The 18,552-nt window shown below is 43.2% G+C and overlaps 1 protein-coding gene across 3 annotated transcripts in view; it reads right to left on the bottom strand.

Annotated features, from left to right (window-relative positions):
• Positions 1-925: 925 nt before the first annotated feature.
• LOC141052486 (stimulated by retinoic acid gene 6 protein-like) overlaps positions 926-18,552 on the bottom strand; it is a 664,959-nt gene continuing 647,332 nt past the window's right edge. For all 3 annotated transcript variants that reach the window (XM_073549742.1, XM_073549741.1, XM_073549743.1), the window contains one exon: positions 926-1,300. In XM_073549742.1, coding sequence (XP_073405843.1) covers positions 1,074-1,300 — 227 coding nt within the window. In that variant the 3' untranslated portion in view covers positions 926-1,073. The remainder of the gene's footprint in view (positions 1,301-18,552) is intronic.

An 18,552-nucleotide genomic window follows, 5' to 3' on the forward strand; every position in this document is an offset into this window, starting at 1 on the left:
AAGGAAAGTCATAAATTCGCATGTATAACTGTGTACTTGCAGATGGTTACAAATACGAATGTTTTATCAATGTAATTGTATACAAGTCATTTTAAGTCAATTATCCCAGTATAAAACTGTAAGGCTAAACAACCATAAGCGTATAAATATGCCAGTATCAGTTTGTAAAAGCTCCACTATTACTCACCCACCAACTTTTCAGTCTATTTGTCTCTACTTGGTGTTGATTTGTGTACACTGTTTTAATTATAGTCTAAATGAAGTCTTCATTTTGTAACTATATATTTGTCTATGATTTGCGTCTCCAGCACAAAGATAGTAGCTAGCCAAACAGCTATCTTTCCTGGCATCACCATACACACACCAATCAGTGCTGAAAAGGAATGCATTTTTCTGTGAGGAGAGCAGAGTAAGGGTACCGTTACACTTAGCGATGCACCAGCGATCCCGACAACGATATGGATCGCTGGTGCATCGCTAAGTGGTTGCTAGTGAGCTGTCACACAGGCAGATCTCACCAGCGACATAGCAGGGGTCGGGGGACGCTACTTACCTGTCAGACGCGGCGATCCTGACGTCCGCCTGCCCGCGTCCACGCGTCGCTCGTCGGCGCCACAGGAAGCCCAGCAGGAAGCGCCCGACGAGAAATGATCCTGGACCTTCTTGCGCGACCAGCGATGAGCAGCGGGGGAGCCGGTCGGAGGAAAGTATCAGACATAGCGATATCGCTAGCAGTATCGCTGCTACGTCACAAAATCGGTGACTTTACAGCGATATTGCTAGCGATATCGCTATGTGTAACGGGGGCTTAAGCAACCAATGTCAGCAGCTTATCTCTCAGGAAAATAGAAGATTCCCAATTCTTCTTTCACACATCAGGGAAGACTCAGAAGGCACATAAATTACACAGTTTTGGCCTGACCCATTAAAATCTGCAAGTTCTCCCAACTTTATTATATGGAAACTAATGCACTATATCAGCAAATTGGAAGCATGAAAAAACAATAACAGTTCAGCCACAACTTGTAAACTTCACAGTCATCAGAATTGGTGACAACTGTAAAGGACTTGTGTTATCTTTCCCATAATGCCACGTTGTTAGTATCCAGGGGTCTTTCTTGAATATTTCTCATTTCAGCCTCCAGAACAGAAGCCTGAACAAGCCTGGCCTGCATAACATTATTTGTGCCATTCAAATAATCAAACCCTTTCTGTTTTCTTTGTATTATAAGTCTAGGATTGTTCATAAGAGTGTAATATAGGAGCCATCTTGTTTTAGATTTGACTGATGTTCGAGGACCTGCAAAAAAAAGGGAATTTTGTTAAAGAATTCTGTTACATTTTATTAAAGGGGATCTGTCAGCTCACCTGAGATGTCCATTTCAGTCAATAATTACTCTCTTGCTTATATAAAACTAACATTTTGTGGTGATAAAAAGTTTAAAGAAGTATCTGGAATTAAAGGGGTGGTCCGAAACAAAAATTACTTATCCTAAATGCCTATCTACTTAATGCCATAATGTAATCTATTTTCTAATATACTTTACCTAAGTAGTCTCCACCATTCCCTCACTACACTGATGGCTTTATTTTATTTTTTACTACTTCCTTTTTGATGACAGTTTGTTTGAGAATCCCAGTGCATGCTAGTGTGGGGAAGGTGACCTGACGGACGGACTTGTCAGTAGGGAAAAGGGACGGTTTGTGCACTTTAGACAGATGTATGTAATGACAGAAGGGGAACAGCTGGGGAAAAGTGTAGATTGAGTGCAGCACCTTAGTTTGACCACATGATGGCAGGGAGGAGCGTGAGTACAGGACTTGACAGCAGCTTATGGCTTTAGAAACCGATAGTCATGGGGGGCGGGGAGACAGGAGCCCAGGAAGGTTAAAGATAGGACAGGAGAGGGTTCCAGAAAGTTCCAGTCCCGGGTGGAGCTCGACAGAAGAGGAGACAGTGAAGGAGTACGAACAGTAGTGGAGAGCTCAACTAGAGGACTGAAGAGAAGAGAAGTCAGGGGGGTGGCCCTGACACGAAGAACCGCAGAACAGACGAGGCCCCGGGAGTACCAAATTGACGACGATCTCGGACCGGTGAAACGCTGGCGGTAGATAGGCCTAGGGCAGCCCCAGTGAAAGAGCCGCGAGGAACATCACTACGACAAAAGGAAGGTGCAGGTACCCGGTACTGAATACGGAGAGCTGTGGAAGTGCTGCGGTGTATTGCTGCGGTCGTCAGGAGGACGGCCAATAAACCCGGACCTGTTGTACCCGAAAACTGCCTCAGTCTCATGTCTGTGTCGTCTGCTCGCGGTAAACAGGGGACCACCGCCCAAGCTGGGCCGCCTTCCTACACGTAGATACTCAAACGAAGCATCATCCAGGGCAGAGGCTGCAGTTACTGCTGTAACCCCTGCCACCTCCCTGAAAAAAAGCATCATCAGTGAATTCCATTTCAGGGGGCTGGCCTAGTCGCTGCTCTAATGAGTATGCATCAGATGTCAGTGAGGGTGCTTTCACATTGAGTTTAGGAACCTGTTCAATGGCACAAGTCGGGGCTTACATCCGAACCCCCGCAAAACAGAATTCGGGCACATGCGCCAACGGGGCCATAGACTATAATGGTGCCGACAGAGTGAGCATGTACTCTGTTGTGAATCTTTTTTGGGCGTTTACGCCTACTGGAGGCGGACACTCAGATGTAGTAAACTGTGTCTGCGTGTCCACATCCAGTAGGCGTTGTAACAGAGTCACTGGTAAGGTGATAAAGGGGAGATGTGTGTCACTGCACTTAACGGCGTCAGTGATGTGAAACCAAAGCATTTTTCTCCAGCACACTACGTGTTGTGAGGGTTAAGTTGCATTAAAAGGGCTAGTTTTATGTGGACCTTCATGGATGGGAGAAGGTCCACTTTATCTCCCCCGACAGACCCACCAGGACCTGCATGAGGTCATGATCATGTGATCAATCACATGATGGGGAAGTTACAGGCTTGGGTTGAAATAACGGAGCTCTACAGGCAGTCTGGGTTCAACTAGCCTGGAGAGAAGAGTCTCCAGAGGCTTTGTGGCTGGTTGAGCACAGACTGAACCCGTGCTGCTCCAGAGCAGGGTGCCACCCACAACATACGGACTGTGTTGCAGCATTTTGTTTTTCTTTTGTTGTTTTGTTCCTCTTTTAGCCAGAAAGGCTGAGTTTGTTTTTTTCCAAAAGCTGGTTTATGCTGTCTTACAATAAACCAATGAGGATTTAAAGAGACAGAGTGCACGTTCGCTCTGTTGGCACCATTATAGCCCATGGCCACGTCAGCGCATATGTTCGCATCCCGTTTTGTGGGGGTTCAGAAAGAAGCCCCGACGGAGCCACTGAACGGGTGCCTGAATGCAGTGTGAAAGCACCCTTTCCATTAGATAAATGATCACTTCACCCCACGAATGAGCGTTTTGCTCATTTGCCAAGTGATCAGCAACCTATTTAGACTGCAAAATTATTGTGGAAGATTATCTCATTCTCGATAATCTTGCAGTGTAAATGACCTTTAGAGACTTACTGCCTCTCTAACAAAAACAGAGGCATTTCCCTGTAAACAGAAATAAAGTAAATGAGTGGTTGTGCGCCCTTCGGGCACGCGCGGGGATCACGAACCACGCAATGGGGAGTAACCACGCATCAGACTGACCTCGCAATGGGGTGTAACCATGCACCAGACAGGCGTATGTGCAGACTAACAGCAAACATAAATACCTGGTGTACCTCTCCTGCCACTCCTACCTTGTGTATGAAAAAGCTCTGTAATTAATACTGTTCGGGTACAGTTATTCGATAGCGCTATCCATGAAGAAAGTTTGAAGAATTGTCATGGCGTCTTGGTAATTTTGCTGCATAGCTCTTGGGCTTCCAATGAAACTGGATGGTAAAATTACTGGTGTCCCAGCTTTTAGCCCTTGGTGTAACGCAGCATTATGGATGTGATCCATAACGCCGGCATAACTGTGGACGCGTAATGCCTTTTGATTTTGTTTTATATATTCGATCCTGTTGGATTCAATTTGATGTAACTGTCAACGATAAATTGTTGTGTCAACTTCCCAGCGTTTAAAAGGGGATTGAACTCGTCACAAATGGCAAGCCTGTATGCATAGTATTGCAACAGGGTGATTTTTTCTTGTCGATCTTGATCCACTGGTATGGATGGTAGATCAATGTCACCAATTTCTTGATGTTGCACACTTAGGGCAATTGGAGTTGTCAAATTTATTGTCCATCCACTGTCCCCATATGGGAATAGAAGTGGATATGTCATTGCATCACACTTTATGTGAAGAAAGCTGATTTGAACTGTTTTGTTTTCGCTTTTCAGGTGAACTCTGCTGTCACGATATGTGACTGGCCCTGCGTGGTGTGACCCGATGATCGGTCGGTAACCAAACAACTGGACAAACAAGGGAACACAATTACAACGGTGGGCCCTGCTATAGGGAACGGGGAAATAGACACCTACTGCACTCTCCTGAGGCTGAGTCCTGGACAAACCTGACTTCCCTATACAGCTTCTTTCAAACCGTCGGCGAGCAGGATACCTTGTCCATCACTTATCCAGCACCTATCCCTCACTAGGGAATTGGCAAGTGTGGACACTGGTCCCACTGCACTAATAAAACACCAAGGGTTGAAACAACAGACAAGGGAAAACAAACTACACTTAGCTTTCTCTGCTGCCATGCACCATACAGCAGAGTAAGGTGTGCGAACACTGCTTTAAGCAGTAACACCACTGCTCCCGATAAGCTGAACCACCACTGCACCAGGTAGCTCTAGTTTTCACCACAGTTGGTATCCAAAAAGGACCTGTCATAACCAACAGTCAGCTGATGCACCAGGTGACCTTATATAGGAAGGTGGGAGTGATCACCACCAGCAGACTAAATAAACATGTATTAAACACCAGCGGCCACTGGGGGGATAACTGACATTAATCCTTGATGGCCAGAAAGGAAAAAAGTTTGTATCTGAGAAGCCCAAACTGACACAGATCCAAAAATGGATCGTGACACCTGCTGTCTCTATGAAATGGGTGTTTACCCAAAGCATTTTGATAAATTATAGCTATTTCATTGCACCTTGGTGCATTGTAGCGCCTCTGGTCATCATTGTAGTCTTTTATAATTGACATTGTTATTTCGAGTGGATCGCGATTTTCTAATTCAGCAATCCTCTCTTCCTCTCTTTCAAATTCCCTCATCATTGTGAAGGCATTGCGAGTGGGTTAATGCTTTCATTTTCTCTCCAAGAGATGACATCAGTGCTGGGAGGCACTTTTTATTTGCTTGACTTCTTGTACTTCTTCACTGTCCAAGCTATAAATCTTGGCGTACTTGCGAGTACTACCCACAGGGGGATGTAACGGGGCAGTTCTGTGGTAAATTTGTCCATGAATTCGAAAACAGTATGGACCATGCCCAAGAGTTGGCGCTACTTGTGCTCCCATTGATGCCAAAGCAAGGTAGCTATTGTATTGCCTTATATTAGCCATAAAGTTATTGGAGTGCTGATACTCTCCTTTCATAAACTTGACTAATTGATCATCCATACAAATGGGACGTAATTGGATGCACCCTCTCTTGCAGCAGGAAGGGAATGTTTTGTCCTGCGCCATTTCGTCTTTGAAATTTTTAGATGGGCTGAACGGACATCGAAATGTCAGTTTGCCAGCATAGTGCTCTTCAATACATGTCTCATCAATGTGATTAAGAAGCCCTCTAGCGGCAAATGTATCTTGCCAACGTCGAGTGGCTCCTGCATTTTGGACACGTCTTCTATCTTGTTCTCGTCTATGTGAAATTTATGTATCACTTTGTGCATTGCGTGTTGCTCATTGTTGAGCAGCATTAGATGTTCTAAGTGATTCAGTTACTTCATTCGTTTCTCTTGCTCTGGCCACCCTCTGTCGGGCTGCATCAGCAGTTCTTCCACAATTTTGTTCATCTGTTTCATTAAGATGCAGGTTATGCATCCGTCTGCGATTCGCTTCTCCACGTGCAGCAGCGCAATCAATTTGATCCATATTTACAATGTTGCCTCACACTGTTGCCTGAGTGTTGCCTCACAGTGTTGCCTCACAGTGTTGCCTCACAGGCTAACGTTCAAAAAAGGCTTATGCCTTAACTCGTCACCAGGGAGAGCTTCTCTCCTTATTAAATATGTCACTTAACTCCTATACATGGCATTACAGTACTTTGGTATGCATGGTTGCACCCATGCATATAGTCAGTTTGCTGCTATTGGTAGTAACTATGGATACCTAAGTTCCTGTTGAGCTGTGGATGACTCATTGTGCACAGACACACGGATACATCCAAATTAGGTATATGGATGTGTCCATATATAATGATGATCAACTGTACAGTATACGCCAAATGTCCTGCTGGGGTCTCTATATAGCGCAAACAGGGCAAAAGCTTAGAAATAATATAAATTCTCATTTTCACACAATAAAAGAAAAAACATAGATCTACCCATGGCAAAGCATTTTTGTAGTCCTGATCACAAACCTACAGCCATGAAAATATTTGTATTAAAAGGTATCTTTGAATCCCAAAGATATAGAAGTTTGAGAGTATGAGTGCATGAGGACCATTGACATACTCAAAACAGGAATGAATATGTTGTATAGATTGTCATTCTACATAAATTAAAGAGATTTTCCAATTTCAAATTTTGTTTGTAACTAATTATTTGGTGATTGTGTACAGGGTGAAGATGGGCAGCATGGTGGTCCTTGGTTTAAATCCCACTGTGTTTGCGTGGATTTCCTTTGTTTGCTCTCACACTCAAAAGACATACTGATAGGAAATTTAGAGAGTGAGCCCTAATGGGGACAGTGATGATCACAATGTCTGTAAAGCGCTGTTGAATATGATGGCGCTATATAAGCAAAGCATAAAAAATAAATAAGGTGAGACCAGCAGTGCTGATGACGTAATATCACCACTGCTACCTGTGCATATTCACTGGAGCAGCAGCGGAGACAGAGCACTAGACCTGAGAAGGGTGAGTACCGGATAATTTTAATATTTTTAATATGGTCACAAGGAATTAGTAAAATCTGAAAGGAAAAAAAACACTTAATAATGTGCCATTCAGACCTCCTGAGGACATCATGGCCACATACCAGATCTCAATTAGTGGACAATATAACTACACTTATCTATGAATATATGAACTGCTCCAATCTTTCCTGCTACAACTGTTTACTCCCCTCCACACCACTTGTCTAATTTACTGCACTAGTCCTGTGTCCTTTTGTGTATAATTACCAGAAGACAATTTGCAGTTTTTGGAGCACAGTGGCCCCTTCATGAGGTAAATCTGCAAATAAATGACTGAGATACAAGCACAACTGAGTTTCTTTTTTTTGCTGCAGATGGAAAAGTACATATTAGAGATTATAACACTGTGTTACCAAGGTATTGTCCCTCGGACAGTTTTGAGTGTTCCTGGTAGATTTTTTCATGCTGATTTCAGAAATGACTTCAGATTTTTCCTATCACGTAAGGTTTTTGAGAAATCATACGAAACATTTTAATATTCTGTGTGGTGTAGTGACCACTGTGTCCACTAGGGGGCGCTGTATGGATGTCCCAGGAGAGTGGATGAATGGCAAGATACTGAATGACCGTTATGTATCTCAAGGTGGGTGGCCTTGAAATGGAGATTTATGTGTGTGTTAATCAGCAGTGATACTGCTGAGGTGCTGGTTCAATGTGTCAGGGACTAGTTACCTACAAACCCACCCAGGGGGTGTGTTTAATAACGCTATTGTAAAGTGTATATGTGTGTGTGAAGGACCTGTGGTAAGGTCATAGTCATGTGACCCGGTGGGCATGGCTATGGACCATATAAGGTGGCCAGGGTAGGTCACATGGGGTGAATGCTGGGACCTGGTTGGTCCAGTGTGGAAGGTCCCGTCTGAGTGAGATGGGGCTGCCTTCTGACAGCAAGTGAGCACTGTGTTAATGGCTGCACGTGCCTGAGAGTTCCCTGGAGGGAATGGACGTCTGCCGCATGATGGTGAAGGAACCAGGAGTGACCCTGACGTGGGTGAGATAACGCTGAGGCTGAAGAGCCTGTGTAATGGACATTTGCTTGACCTGTGTGATATAAGGATAACCAGAGTGAAGCTATAATGGACGCTATGCTGAATATGAACTTTATGTTGCTTCTATGGGTTTATGCTGCTGAATAAACCGCATGGACTATGTTATGGTTATTGAAAACACGGTGCCGGATGTGTTTTGTTCGCTGCCTAGCGAGGATCCCCTAACTGAATGACAGCACTACCTCACATCTGTTATAATTCTAAAAACTCTTATATCTTTTCTGAAACAGTATATTCTGAATTTTCCATTGAAATTACAAAAATTGCTGATCTACATGGCTGACCATGTACGGAGCACACCACATCTCCTGGGCAGGGGAAGAATTAAAAGACAATACTGACATACTTAGAGAATGGCTGAATGGATCATGACCTTGAATGCCGTTTGCTGTTCCAATGATATGGAGAGAGCAGAGAGATCATGTAACAGATTGCTACTTCTGTCTTACAAATGTAACAGGATATTCAGCAAAGAACAAGAAATCAATAGAATATCCTAATCTTCCTTCAGCCATAAGACCAGTGCCACATGATGAAAGTCTTTGTGTTCCAAAGCCGCCCAAAGTATGGACAATGGAGGATGACGAAGATGAACTAACAATGTCAGTGGAAAATGAAACTGCTGCAGACCCAGACTTTGAGCCTTCTACATCTAACCTACATCTGTTCAGTCAAGCTGATCTGAGTGACTTGGTCAGTATTTGAAATTGTCAGAGGCAGGCAGAATTATTAGGATCAAGGCTACAAGAACGGAATCTCTTATTACCAGAAATAAGAGTTTATGTTTTTCGCAGTCCGTCAAAAAGACTTTAATCAATTTTTCAACCATATTGACAGTTTAACCTTTTGCAACGACATCTTGGGGTTGTTTGGTGCTCTTGGATGCGAACATGACCCGAAGGAATGGCGACTGTTCATTGACTCGTCAGTTTTAAGTCTGAAGGCTGTTTTACTACACAACGGAAATATCTATCCTGCCATATCTATTGGACATGCCATACACATGAAAGAAATGTATGAGAATATGGAGTTACTGTTGACCCACATTAATTATAGAAATTATAACTGGAACATATGTGGTGATCTAAAAGTTGTTGCACTTCTTCTTGGACTACAGCTTGGATATACCAAGTATTGTTGTTTTATTTGTGAGTGAGACAGTCATGCCTGAGAAATGCACTATTTCAGAAAGGACTGGCCACTCCGCGAAAACCTGGTTGCTGGACAGAAGAATGTCTCTCGTTGATCCAGCAGATATTTCTCCCTCCTTTGCATATTAAACTTGGGCTTATGAAGAATTTTGTCAAAGCAATGAACAAAGAATCGGAAGTCTTTTCTTACTTGTGACAAAAATTTCCAAGAATAAGTGATGCAAAGATTAATGAAGGTATTTTTATTGACCCACAGATCAGAGATATAATGAATGACAGTAAATTTGATGGTCTTTTGCAAGGTGCTGAACAAGTGGCATGGAGAGTCTTTAAAGATGTGACCTTCAACTTCCTTGGCAACAGCAGGGCACAGAACTTTGAACAACTCGTGGACAACATGCTCACCGCATATCATTTGATGAAATGCAATATGTCACTAAAAATGCATTTTCTACATTGTCGCTTGGACTTTTTTCCAGCCAATCTTGGTGCCGTTATCGATGAACATGGTGAAAGATTTCACCAAGACATTGCCCTGAAGGAGAAAAGGTACCAGGGAAAGTGCAGTACGTCAATGCTGGCTGACTATTAATGGAATCTTATTCGAAAAACAGCTGACAGGGATTATAAACGAAAGTTGTCTGCAAAACACTTTTGAACAATTGCTTTTGCTACTGACATCGATGCACATATATGTAGTGTCTCGGATGTCATCATGTAGACTATAAACTGTTGTTTCCTAAAAACCTTAAGTGATACAGACTTTTGGATTACATATTCATTTTCAGGATATCAAAATCTATAAAGGTACAAAAAAGTTTTCTCAGGGGACAAGAACTTGCCTGAAATTTGCTGCGCAGTGTAACTTAGGCGACGTTCACATTAGTGTTCGGGGGCCCTGCGGAGGGCTGCATACTTCCTCCTTTAAGCCCCGCCTACTTCCGCCAAGTTCTGCTTGCGTCCTGCGTACCTATCTTTAACATTGGGTACGCAGGACACGCGGATGTATGCGGACGCTTAGTTTTGATGTGCCCGCAGACCGCACGGGAATGCAACAAATTGCATTTTGTGCGGATGATGGGAGCATAAAAACGATGCATCTGCATACATCCAAATGTCCTCCCTCCCCAATGTTAAAGATAGGTACGCAGGACAAATGCAGAAGTATGCGGAAGTAGGTGGGGCTTAAAAGAGGAAGTACACAGCCTTCCACAGAGCACCTGAAAGCTAATGTGAACCCAGCCTTAGGTTAGTGATCTACAGTCAAATCTGGTAGTTTGAAATGTGTCCATGTAGTGCAGTAGTCCCCAACCTTTCTGACCTAGAGGGCCACATTCAGCTCTGAGAGAGGGTCGCAAGCCACATCTAGCTCCCGCCCACCTGATAGTAGTGAAAACCAGGGCCCCCATTATGGGCAGGGCCACCATCAGGGTATTACTGCCCTGACTGGTGTATGGGGCCCAATCAGCAGAGGGGGCCCGCATCGGGCCCCGTCACCTCTACCCATCGGGCCCCACTGCCCTGTCCCCAGCGGCAGATTCTGCCGATAAAGTAACTGAACCTGCGTCCAGGACACAGGTTCAGTTACTCTATTGCCGTACGGGCCTGCACGGCAATAGTTAAAGCTGCCAGCCAATCGGAGGCTGACAGCTGACGTCAGCGCGCACGTCGCCGGTGTCTGGTCATTGTCAGTCGCTGGCGAGTACGCGCGTTCGGGCTGGGGTGAAGATCGCTCGCCGCTGGAGCGCTGCAAGGTAAGAGGAAAGGTTTTGTTTTTTTTAATTAGTATTGAAAACGGCAGGATTGGGGGCAGGATGGAGACGGGGCAGGATTGGGGGGCAGGATGGAAACGGGCAGGATTGGAGACACTGGGGGCAGGATAGAGACACGGGACAGGATTGGGGACAGGATGGAGATGGGGCAGGATGGAGATGGGCAGGATTGGAGACACTGGGGGCAGTATGGAGATGGGGTAGGATTGGGGGCAGGATGGAGACGGGGCAAGATGGAGATGGGGCAGGATTGGGGGCAGGATGGAGATGGGCAGGATTGGAGACACTGGGGGCAGGATGGAGATGGGGCATGATTGGAGACACAGGGGCAGGATTGGAGAGACAGGGCATAATTGGAGACACAGGGGACATAATTGGAGACACATGGGGCAGAATGGAGACCCAGGGCTAAGGATGAAAGACATGGGGGCAGGATTGCAGACACAGGGGGCAGGATTGCAGACACAAGGGGCATGATTGGAGATGCAGGGGGCATGATTGGTAACACGGGGGCATGATTGGAGACACGGGAGCATGATTGGAGACACGGGAGCATGATTGGAGACACCGGGCCATGATTGGAAACACTGGGGGCATGATTGGAGACACTGGGGGCATGATTGGAGACAAAGGGGGCATGATTGGCATGATTGGAGACACAGGGGGCAGGGTTGGAGACAGATGGGGCAGGGTTGGAGGCAAAGGGGGCAGGGATGGAGAGGGCAGGGTTGGAGACAGAGGGGCCAATATTGGAGACAGATGGGGTAGAATTGGAGACAGATGGGGCAGGATTGGAGACAGATGGGGCAGGATGGAGACAGATTGTGCAGGATCATGGGGCAGAATGGATACTCATGAGGGCGGGATGTGAGAACATATGGCTGAAGCCAGGAAAGAGACACACGGGGGTCAAGATAGGGGATATTATTGCCATAGAGGCTAATTATGGGCTATTATTATTGCAGTGATGTATTTTATTTTTTTGAGTATACTGTTTTAAATGGGGGGCTGTCCAGTTACTATGTTGCCTTTTTTCTTCATGTGGTGTAATGTAAAAGTTGGGAAAAAAATAAGTAATGTGTTCTGCAAGTGGAGCTCTAGATAACTGTTATTTCCTGCAGAGATGAGCCCTGCTGGAAGAAGTGATGGCGGTCTGAGCTGGATGAAAGATTAAAAGCAAAAATGAAGGACTTCACCTAGAGACGTCACTGGTGAGTGAGTGTGTTACCTATACACTGACACTATACACTGTATACTATATATAGAGGTCCTGTGTATAATGTCACCAGTAATCACTGTATTACCTGTACATTATATACAGAGCTCCTGTGTATAATGTCATTGATCACTGTATTACCTGTACACAGACACTGCATACTAAGTACAGATCTCCTGTGTATAATGGTACTTATGATGATAGTATTGTGTTTTTTTTATTACTGATCAGTATTGTAGTATACAGTCACTATGTGGTGGTAATATGTGGTCTGGACATGGTGTGGTGGTATTTGTTCCTTGTATGTGCTATTATTTGGTCACTTTGTGGTCACTTTGTGGTGGTAATATGTGGTCTGGTCATGGTGTGGTGGTATTTGTTCCTTGTATGTGATATTATTTGGTCACTGTGGTGGTAATATATGGTCTGGTCATTGTGTGGCAGTATTTGCTCCTTGTATGTGATATTGTTCGGTGACTGTGGTGGTAATATGTGGTCTGGACATGGTGTGGCGGTATTTGTTCCTTGTATGTGGTATTATAGGTCACTATGTGGTGGTAATATTGTGTCTGGTCATGGTGCAGTGGTATTTGTCCCTTGTATGTGATATTATTGGTCATTTTAAAAATTGAAAAATATATAAAAATATACCTAAATTGTATTGCATATTTTAACAAACTTTTAAAAGGTTACAGTAGAGTAGAGCTCGGCCAAAAGTGTCTTGTGGTGGTGGCTTAAAAAATCTTTTGGCCAAAACACAAGCTGCTGGCTATATGTGTGATCTGGTGATGGGAACTGTTAATGTGAGAAGTTAAGTTTTTCCAAGCGAGAGAGGTGGGACAGTTTGAGGGGTGAAGCCTGAGTGGAGTCTCAAGGGGGTCTCGAAAATGTTGCCAGTATGGGGCCCTGAAATTCCTAGTGGCAGCCCTGATTATGGGTATAATGATAACCAAAGCTTTTCCACAGAAATCACCCCGAAGCAGTATGACAAGATCCAGCGACCCCCCACAATACTGGGGTATTCTCCCATCAAGCACTCCCAACACACTTTCACATCCAGCTTCAGGCATCTCCTCCGACAGGTAGTATCATCCTGTCTCCAGCGTACCATACTTATTTTACCTCCAAACCCCTAAGACCAGTATATGTGCATCCAGATCTGTTCTTCTTTGCATGGCTGCACACAAAATTCACCATTTTGAGATGTGCTCTTCAAACCTGTTTGCTAGACCTGGAGCTAATTCACCAAGCTGGCAGACAGCCGCGAGCCACAATTCAGGGACTCCTGATGTAGCTGGTCATAAAAGGGCTTGTAAATAGACTTTTGCTTGTTAGTTATTAAATATATCACTCCTATAATACCTTTATTTCTTTTGGTATAAATATATTTGCACAGATTTGTCTGCTATCACAGTAACATAATAAATATTTTCTATTGTACCCCAAGGTTCACAAAACTTGTAAGCTCCTCCAGTGTAAGTAGCACTTGAATGAACCAAGCAGCCAAATAAATATTGTATAATCCTATAATTTACTTTTCATGGTCACCTGGTGGGATGACTGTTTCACTTATTTCAAACTCTACTTAATTGAACGTGTCTGCTTTACTTTAAAGTAGTACTATTAAAAATCATCATTTGACTAATTGGATTATTAATGGATTGTCCACTACTCAGACAACTCCTTCTTCAAAGTAAGCCATTATCAGAAAATGTTTAAATAAGAGTTTCGTATTACATCTTTTTTAAAAAAAATTTGGCATTTTTTTTTTTTACACATTAAGGTTCTCTGTTAACCCCTTCACCACACAAGCCAGTTTTCACCTTCATTACCAGGCCAGATTTTACAAGTATGACCAGTGTCACTTTATATGGTTATAACTCTGAAACATTTCAATAGATCCCACAGATTCTGAGACTATTTTCTTGTGACATATTGTACTTTATGATAGTGGTAAAATTTGTTCAGTATGACTTGAGTTTATTTGTGCAAATTTTCAAACATTTAATTTTTATGCCCTTAAATCAGAATTATGTCTACTTTACATCAGCACAATTTTTTAAACATAATTTTTTTTGCAAGGAAGTTATAAGGGTTAGAAGTTGACCAGCGATTTCTCGTTTTTCCAACAACATTTACAAAACCATTTTTTAGGGACCTGATCACATTTGAAGTGACTGTAAGGGGCATATATGACAGAAAATACCCAAAAGTGACACCATTCTAAAAACTGAACCCCTCAACATGTTTAAAACCACATTCAAGAAGTTTATGAACCCTTCAGGTGCTTCACAGGCATTAATGGAACATGGAAGGAAAAAATGAAAGTTTTCTTTTTTCACCAATATTTTACTTTAGAGCCAATTTTTTTTAATTTTCGCAAGGGTAATAGGTAAAAATGACCCACAAAACTTGTTGTGCAATTTCTCCTGAGTACACTGATACCCCAAATGTGGGGGAAAACCACTATTTGAACACACGGTAGAGCTCAGAAGGGAAGGAGCACCATTTGACTTTTTTAATCTAAAATTTGCAGGAATCATGTTGCATTTAGAGCCCCTGATGTGCCTAAACAGTGGAAACCACTCACAAGTGACATCAATTTGGAAACTAGAGTTAACAGGGGACTTACCTAGATGTGTTATTAGCACCATGAACCCCCAGGTGCTTCACAGAAGTTTATAAAGTTAAGCAGTGAAAATAAAAAAAAATCAAATTTTTAACACAAAAATGTTTAACCCCAAATTTTGCATTTTCACAAGGGTAACAGGAGAAATTGCACCATATGATTTTTGTGCAATTTCTCCTGAGTACGCCGATACCCCATATGTTGGGAAAAACTACTGTTTTGGCGCACAGCGGGTCTCAGAAGGGAAGGAGCATCATTTGACTTTTTGAATGTAAAATTTGCTGGAATAATTAGCAGATGTCGCATTTGGGGAGCCCTCGATGTGCTCTAGATGTGTGGTGAGCACCTTAAACCTCCAGATGCTCACAGACGTTAATAACATTAAGCCATGAAAATAAAAAAATCTAATTTTTTCCCACAAAAATGTTCTTTTAGCCCCATTTTTTTATTTTCACAAGGTTAATAGGGGAAAATTGACCCCTAAATGTGTTATGCAATTTCTCCTGAGTACACCAATACCCCAAATGTGGCCGAAAACTAATTTTGAGGCACAGTGCTAAGCTTAAAAGGGAAGAGACGCTATATTGGAGTTCAAATTTTGCTGCTCTGGTTTGACGGTGCCATGTCACATTGGTAGAGCCCCTGAGTAGCCAGAATAGCAGACCCCCCCACAAGTCACCCCATTTTACAAACTACACCTCTCAATTAATCTGCTGGTCCAATGATCATATTGACACCATAGTTGTGTCATAGAATTTAATACCATTGGACAGTGAAGAAAAAATAATTACATTTTTACCACCAAAATTTATTTTTAGCCCCAGATTTTACATTTTCACCTTGGGAAATGGGTAAAATGGCATCAAAATTTTTCCCACAATATCTGCTGAATGTGGAATTACCCCATATGTGGCTGTACAATATTGCTTAACCATGCGGCAAGACTCATGAGGGAGGGACTGCTATTTTCGTCATGGACTGCAGATTTAGCTAGAATAGTTTACAGACTCCATATACAGAGCCCCTAAGGGCTAGAAGAGCAGAATCCCCCATCTAGTAGCTACATAATGTCTCTGTACACTACCACACAGATTAATGTGTCTACATTACACATTACCCATATTAAATGTCATGGAGTGACTGATCCAGTGTGACACGACCCAACAGTTGCTCGGTCACCAAACGGCACAACAACACAACACCGATGAAATAGGGGAGAGGAAGGCCCTGACAATAGGGAATCAGGAATGGTCACCTCTTGAGCTCCACCCTGAGCCTGTCCCTGTTCTCACCTAATACCCTATGCAGGTCCTTTCCCCTTCCGACATCAGGATACCTCATCCCTATTTGTCACCTAGATCTGCCCTGGCTTGTGCACTGACCAGCATGGAGCTCTAGCCTCTCCTCTGACAGACACCAAAGGGACAAGGTAGCAAAAATACAACACTTCGCTTGTGCACAGCACTGCTTAACTCCACACCACAGATAGCACAGCAACAGAACTCCAAACACCAGACTTGGCTGACATCAGAGAGTCGTTTCTGCAAAGGTTGGTCTCCAAAGAGAAACTATATCACTGACAGTCAGCTGATGCATCAGGTGACCTTTTAAAGGATGTGGGAGTGGTCACCAGCAACATCAGCTGACCCAGCAGCACTGCAGTAACACAGCTCGCCAACAGGGAAAAACTGCATTTTACCCCCACTGGCTTGAAAGGAAAAAAAGGAAAAAAGTTTTAATGTGAGTGGAACCAGAGCTGACACAAATCCAAAAATGGATCATGATTCATGACATTAGAGCTCTGGGCCAGTGTCATAATATGGTCCCATGTTTACTACTCCATCCTTTTTTCAGTTGTAGACTCCTCTCCAACTGCAGGCTGCTTAGACTATATGCCCTTTTTATCTAGAGGCACAATATACTATATGCCATTACCCTGTAGATATACATTTCTCAATTTACCATATAACACATTTGTATATATGCATTTATATTATTTTTCTGGTTATAGATAATTTTTCCATATTATAGGTGATTTATATGAGATGCTTTGCATGATGTACTATTGATTAATTTACAGTTTTAAATACCATATACCATTAATGTATCTCTATACAGTATATAGCTCCTACCCTGAATGTTGTAAATTACATCAGGTTGCCTATTTAATTAGTACTCTATACAGTAACTACCTCTTTTGCAATTCTTTAGGGATTATCATTGTCTGACATTTAGCTTTTTTTTTTTAGTTTACATGCAAGTGCAGTCAATGTCTTTGCTTGAAGTGCCACTTTTTTCCCTGTTTTGCCCAATAAAAGTTTGTTTTTACTTTTCTACATACTTGTTTCTGAACCTTTTTGGACCTCATGTTGATTTTTTTTCTTTTTTTTTTTTTGTTTTCTCATCTTCATTCGAATGGTCTGCTATTTATGTGTCCAATAGCAAGTATACAATAATACACATGTACATTGGCAACCAGCCATTTGAAATGGAGATATATACTATTGCTATGCTCTGTGTGTGCTCTCTCTAATATGTGAGTTGTGTAGAGTGCATGAGGTTGGCATATGTGAGTTGTGTATTTAGAGTGCATCAGGTTGGCATTCGTAAATTGTGTAGAGTGCATTAGGTTAGCATATGGGAGGGCATGCTTCCCATTCTTTTCCCTCTTCCATCTCAGGGGTGAATGATCTGATACAAATCTGAACTTCCAGCCCAACAGGTAGTATCTCAGGATGGCATACTTCTTTTCACAGGAGGAGTGTTTCCTACTCAGGTATAGGACTGGATGTTCGTCCCCATCTATTTCTTGGGACAACACAGATGCCAAACCGACCTTGGAGGCGTCTGTCTGGGCCACAAACTCCTTTGTGAAGTCAGGTGCGTTTAAGACCAGCTCTTTGCATAGGGCAAGCTTCAACTCCTGGAATGCCATCTCTGCTTCAGTGAACCCTTTGGCCATCGACATCTTTGTGCCCTTGAGAAGATCAGTCAGGGGACTATCACGGCAAAATTCGAGATAAATCACCTATAGCATCCCACAATTCCCAGAAACGCCCTAACCTACTTTTTGGAGACTGGTTGCAGTCCCTTTTGGATTACCTGCACCTTGTCTGTTTGTGGCTTTATTTTGCCCCTCCCGACGATGTTTTCCCAAGTATTTTGCCTCTTCTTTTAACATGGCAACCTTCTTGCCTTTTATGATAAACCCTGCCTTCCTCAGTACATCCAGTACTGCCTGGACCTTCTACAGGTAACTTCCCCAATCCGGGCTGAAGATCATGAAGTCGTCCAGATAAGCTACAGCACACTTTTTGTGAGAGGCTAGGATCCGTTCCATGGCCCTATGGAAGGTAGTTGGGGATCCCTGCAGACCGAACAGCATCTTGGTATGCTGAAAGCACCCGTCATGTGTACAGAAGGCTGTCTTCTCCTTTTCCCTTGGGGACAAGAGAATTTGCCAATATCCTTTCATTAGGTCCGGGGTTGGAATATATCTGACTGATCCTAGCTTCTCAATGAGCTCATTGACCTGGGGCATTAGATATGCATCAAACTTGGACACCTCGTTCAGCTTCCTGTAGTCATTACAAAAAAAGCACTCTACATCCGGCTTCGGCACAAG

The sequence above is a fragment of the Dendrobates tinctorius genome, unplaced genomic scaffold (assembly GCF_039654945.1).
Source record: "Dendrobates tinctorius isolate UK_male_01 unplaced genomic scaffold, ASM3965494v1 ptg000160l, whole genome shotgun sequence".
NCBI classification, from domain to species: domain Eukaryota; kingdom Metazoa; phylum Chordata; class Amphibia; order Anura; family Dendrobatidae; genus Dendrobates; species Dendrobates tinctorius.